The sequence below is a fragment of the Orycteropus afer genome, unplaced genomic scaffold (genome assembly GCF_000298275.1).
Source record: "Orycteropus afer afer isolate SDZICR_OR568_19922 unplaced genomic scaffold, OryAfe1.0 scaffold00002, whole genome shotgun sequence".
NCBI classification, from domain to species: domain Eukaryota; kingdom Metazoa; phylum Chordata; class Mammalia; order Tubulidentata; family Orycteropodidae; genus Orycteropus; species Orycteropus afer.
Genome location: NW_006921589.1, coordinates 33805272 through 33811019, shown reverse-complemented (window position 1 = coordinate 33811019; position 5748 = coordinate 33805272). Strand labels below are relative to the sequence as shown.

Here is a 5748-nt window from a genome sequence, read left to right as displayed (position 1 = left end):
CTGGTGGCGTGGTGTCTAAGGCATTTAACTGCTAACCAGAAGGCTGGCGGTTCAAACCCACCAGCCAATCCTCGGAAGGAAGATGAGGCAATCTACTTCCATAGTGGTACTGCCTTGGAAACCCAACGAGGGGTCGCTATGAGTCGGGTCCGACTCGACGGCATATAACAACAACAAAAACAAATATATATATATATAACATTTCCTTATGATGCATCTGTAGCAGTGAAATTGCAGGGTAAAAAGTGTGAATATTTTAAAGGTTTTTGTTCCTTTTGTCTCCCAAAAGGTCTTTACCGATTTACATTCTTAGGAGCACTGTGAATCATTTCTCCAAACTTCTCTGCTAATAATGGATATTATAATTTAAAAAATTCATTGCCACTTTCTTTGATGTAAGTGGTGTTTTTCATTGCTTAATTTGTATCTCTCTTGATCATTTGTGAGGTTCAGAATTGGTTTTATGTGTTTGCCTGTGTGCAGTCCTGTTTGATGAATGAGAGCATTTTCTAGCACTGCATTTGTGGCACTGAGGAGCCCTGTATCCCACATCCTATTTCCTTTTTTGAAGCTCAATATCAAATTCACTTTATTGTCCAACTGCCTCCTAGGCCAGCATCTGTCTGGAAGATGGAATAACCCTCCTAGGTGGGTAGGTGGTCATATGTGACTTGGGCTTGTCAGTCCTTCCTTCAAGGGAAAAACAGTTCAAGTTAGTGAAAACTCTTCTGGAATTAGAATTAGGGGGCGTAATTTGAATCTGGTGTCTGCCACTCACATAGCTTTGACCCTGAACAAATTACTCTGATCCTCAGATTCCACATCTGTAAAATAGTCTTGGGCAATGGACAAAATGCATATGTAAAGTCCAGAGGAATTATCCCAAACCTGCCACCTTGTAGGTGCTCAGTGAATGCTTGTTCCCCTTTCCAACTAAATGCAACTGTAATTTGTGCTTCTCTTTTGCACTCTGAAGACACTATCCAGCCAATGCCTGTCTGATTCCCATATGTTCTCTGTATGGTGCTGCCGTCACCACAGTAGAAGGCCTGGGAAGCACCAGCAGCAGGATTCATCCTGTTCAGGTGAGCTTTGCTTCTTCCTCATAGAGTTTCTGTGCTTTGAAAACCATTAATGACATTGTGAGTCGTGTAGTTGATAGAGTAGAGCAGTCTGAGCCCTATTGCTTGCTGACTGAGCTGGATACTGAAGCAAAACCTGGGACATTTGGGATTTTTGTATCTGACTTGTTGGAAAGATGCTCTTGGAAGACTTGTTGATAGTTGCCAGAGTCAGTTCCTCATGGCAACCCTATGTGTGCAGAGGAGAACTGCTCCGTACGATTTGCAAGGCTGTGGTCGTTCAGAAGCGGATTTCTAGACCTGTCTTCCGAGGTGCCTCTGGATGGGCTTGATTTGCCAACCTTTCAGCTAATAGTCAAGTGCTGTCTGCATAATCCAAGATGAGAGGACTTTAAGGAAGCTATTAAAACTCTGATAGCATTGTTGAGTTTTTCTCCCTAAGTTCTAATTAGATGCCACCTGTCCACTCTTCCAAATGCATTAAGATAATGGAACCATGTGTATTTCAAGGATATAGTTTGTTTGTTTTTAAAGTGGAAAATAATACTGTAAAGTTGAATAGAAATCTCAGCTGCCAAAAGCGTTTGTTAAATTTACAACTTGCTCAGAAGACAGATAATAGGAGTCGTCGATGAATCATATGGCTCTTCTCCTAAGGCAGCATCTTGTTAGAGCTTTGCCTCAAGTGAAAGGGCACCTTCAGACTTCTGACTGTTTATTTATGCAATGCCCATAGAGATACTATGCCTACTTGTTTTTATCTAAATTAATGAGGGTCACTTTTGAAGAGAAGGTGAAAGAGGGAAGAGATGGGAACATCATAAAAAGTGGCCAAATTTTAAATTCTATAAACTTAACGGAATCTTGAGGTCCATTTATTTTTGTGAAACTTTTTTATCTCATGGGAGAGAATTCTGCCTGGATAAGCTCTGTGTTGTTGTGTTTGTTGTTAGGTGCAGTCAAGTCGTCTCCAACTCATAGTGACCTTATATACAACAGAACGAAACACTGCCCAATCCTGTACCAGCCCCTCAATACTTGCAACCCCTGAGCCCATCATTGCAGCCACTGTGTCAATCCAGTTTGTTGGGGGCCTTCCCCTGTTTTGTTGACCTCTACTTTACTAAGCATGATATCCTTCTCCAGAGCATGGTCCCTTCTGACAACATGATCAGAGTAGGTAAGACGAAGTCTGGCCATTCTCGCTTCCAAGGAGCATCCTGGCTGCACTTCTTCTAGGACAGATTTGTTAGTTTTTAGCTGTTGTTGTTATGTGCCCTTGAGTCGGACCCGATTCATAGCGACCCCTCCTTGGGTTTACAAGGTGATATCACTACGGAAGCAGATTACCCCATCTTCCTTATAAGGAGTGGCTGGTGGGTTTGAACCGCCAGCCTTCTAGTTAGCAGTCAAGTGCCTTAGGCACTTCACTACCAGAGCTCCTATTTCTTGTAGCAGTCAATGGTATTTTCAGTATTCTTCACCACAACTCAAAAACACCAAGTCTCCTTCGGTCTTTCTTATTCATTGTCCAGCTCTCACATGCATATTAGGCAATTGAAAATACAGTGGCTTGGGTTAGCTCTGTGAGTCTTAGCCATATACATACTTTTTCATTTACTAACTGATGTTAGTACAATGTTGTCCTGTTGTTACAATGTAGCTAGAACACAGCTTCCAAAAGGAGGTTGCACCTTACAAATTCAACTCCAAAGAGAAAATGAGGCAAGGGAAGGGAAAGGCATGCATGAGACATAGGAGCAATTGAGGGGCTGGCACAGGACTGGGCAGTGTTTCGTTCAGTTGTACATAAGGCCACTATGAGTCAGAGACGACTCCTGACAGTCTCTTCATTGACAACGGCACTTTTGAACACCTATGTACTAAAGCATTAAGGCTGCTGTTGTTGTTAGGTGCCTTGCAGTTTATGTCCAACTCATAGTGACCCCATGTGACAGAGTGGAACTGCCCCTTGTTCTGGTTCCCTAGTGCCGCTCTGACAAGAATATACCACAGATGGGATGGCCTTAACAAACAGGAGTTTATTCTTACAATTTGGAGGCTTTAAGTCCAAGTTCAAAGTGCCAGGCTTTAGGGGCTGGGTGAAAGCCCCTCAATCTTGGGATCCAGCTCCGCCTCCTGCTCTTGGCCTACTGGAGCTAGAGGCGTTTCTTCACTCAGACAGCTGCTGCTGGCTGCTGAGGCTGAGAAGCCCCAAGGTTGACAAGTAAAAAGGCACAGTCCCGATGTTAACCAAACCACACGGCAAGCCATTAACTTAAGTCCATTGTAAGTCCCAAGGTAGGCAGAACATAGCAGACTGCTGAGCAATGACATGGCTACATACAGGGTCCAAGTGTGCCATAGACTAGAGACCATTCCCAAGGCTTCTCCTTATATACAGGAAGCAGACCACATCCCAAAGGCAGCTACTCAGATGCTTGTGGTAGATCCCAGCATGGAGTTGATTGCCAGTCTCCTCATGGGGAATAACTACTGCCAGCTGCCCGCCACTCAACCAGGCCCAGCCAAGCTGACACACAAACATGACCACCGCAGCCCTGTAGGGTTTTCTAGGTCAGAATCTTTACAGGAGCAGATTTTCAGGTCTTTTCTCTTGTAGAGGTGCCGCATGGGTTCAAACAGCCAACCTCTCCATTAGCAGCTAAGTGCTTAAGAACTCAAGAAATATTTTGAGATTTTAAAAATTTCGTTTCTCAATTTGAAGGTAATTCGATACATTTTTCGAAGGACTTTCAGGGAGCACCTCTTATCTCAGTGATGCTCAGCGTTGACTGTACAATGGAACAACCTGGGGAGTCTTTAACAATGCGTGCCTGAGCCCCATCCCCCAGAGACTGTGAGCCAACTGGTCTGGAGTGTGGTATGGGCCTTGGGAATGTTGAAGCTTCCTCTGAGGGCTGAGGACCTTAGATGAGGCACAAACGCTGATGTGGCCCAGTTATGAAAACTCAGCCCAATGACGGGGAGGCACTGGGATGAGAGGGTTTTCCTGGGTCTTTTCCCAAACTCAAATGGGCATACATATAACCTGGGGATCTTGTTCAAATGCAGGTGCTGATTTAGTAGTGCTGGGAACAGGCCCAAGATTCTGCATTTCTAACTTTACTGTGCTTTCAGGAGAGAATCGCCAAGTGTCATGGTACCCAGTGTGGATTCTGCACCCCGGGGATGGTAATGTCCATCTATGCTCTACTGAGGAACCACCCAGAGCCCTCGCTGGATCAGTTAACCGATGCCCTTAGTGGTAGGTTATATGTGTGTGCTTTTATTTTGAAGTAATGATGATGATGGTAACAGCTAATATCGGACACTTACCATCTGCCACAGGGTCCCAGAGTGGTGCAAATAGTTAACATGCTTGACACCTAACTAAAAGATTGGAGGTTTGAGTCCACTTAGAGATACTGCAGAAAGGCCTGGTAATCTGTTTCTGGGGAGAAAAAAAAATCTGCTATTGAAAACCCTATGGAGCACAGTTAGGACCATGAATTGGAATTGACTCAATGACAACTGGGATCCTTTTGGCAACTGGTTTTTGCTACTATATAATGTCTTCGGTCTTTCTGTCAACTGAAGCTTAGCTCTTGGACTATAGACCAGGAGTTTTTGGCTTGAAATCACTGTGTTCTTTGAGCACCTATCACAGAGGACTTAAAAACTGTTTACAGAGAGAAAGTACAAAGAGCTGAATCATTAGAATCCGTCTCAGGCTCTCAACCAAATACCCCAAGTAGCTCATGGAAAAACCTGACTTTGTGGATAAGGTGGACTGAAATAGCAACAGGAATCCTCCTTCAGATGGGATCCCCTTTACATCCTGTGTTTGGCAGATGGTGCCTCTCTCTAGGTTATGTGATTCACAGAGCTGGGTTTTCCTCCTTCAGGTAACCTGTGCCGCTGCACTGGATACAGGCCCATAATAGATGCTTGCAAGACTTTCTGTAAAGTAAGTCGGAAGGAATTCAATATTAAGTGTATTTTCCCCAATGTGGCAAAACCACAGAGGTTGTAAGGTGTAATTGGGGGAGCTGCCACTGTTACTAATACAGGACTACTGCTTATCAGTTACAGAAATTGCTGCTTGTTGTTTGATCTTGGGCAGGGTACTTAGCCTTACTCATTGAACTTGCCCCCTAGTCACATAATAAACCCTTATGCACTTTGACCTTGGTCACTGTCATTGCTTCATAGGGCCTTACCTCACCTGTTCACCTGGGTTGAGCATTTTCCCTAGTGCTCTGGTCGGCCTGTGTACACACCCCTTTGTGATGTCTATCTCACTGTGGTGCAGTTGTCCATCTGCTCTTCACCAGACTGTGGACTGTTTGACAGCAGAGGCTATGTACCTCCAGGGCCTGTTACCATGCATTAATTGAGCAGCAGTTCATTAGATACTTGTTGAGTGAATAAATGGAGAAACAACCTTGAGAAACATAAAATTGCCCTTTGGAAGTTAGATTATGACATTAGTAAATTATGTATATATTAGTAAATTATGACATAGTAAATTATGTATTTGTTGTTGTTGTTGTGTGCCGTCGAGTCGTCCCCGACTCATAGCGACCCCTCCTTGGGTTTCCGAGGCAGTATCACTACGGAAGTAGGATTGCCCAACCTTCCTTCCGAGGAGTGGCTGGTGGGT

General features: G+C 44.2%; 1 protein-coding gene across 1 annotated transcript in view; it reads left to right on the top strand.

Annotated features, from left to right (window-relative positions):
• LOC103192306 (aldehyde oxidase) overlaps positions 1-5748 on the top strand; it is a 92429-nt gene that overhangs the window by 13242 nt on the left and 73439 nt on the right. The window contains exons 4-6 of the mRNA XM_042783586.1: positions 977-1085; positions 4224-4350; positions 4991-5052. Coding sequence (XP_042639520.1) covers positions 977-1085; positions 4224-4350; positions 4991-5052 — 298 coding nt within the window. The remainder of the gene's footprint in view (positions 1-976; positions 1086-4223; positions 4351-4990; positions 5053-5748) is intronic.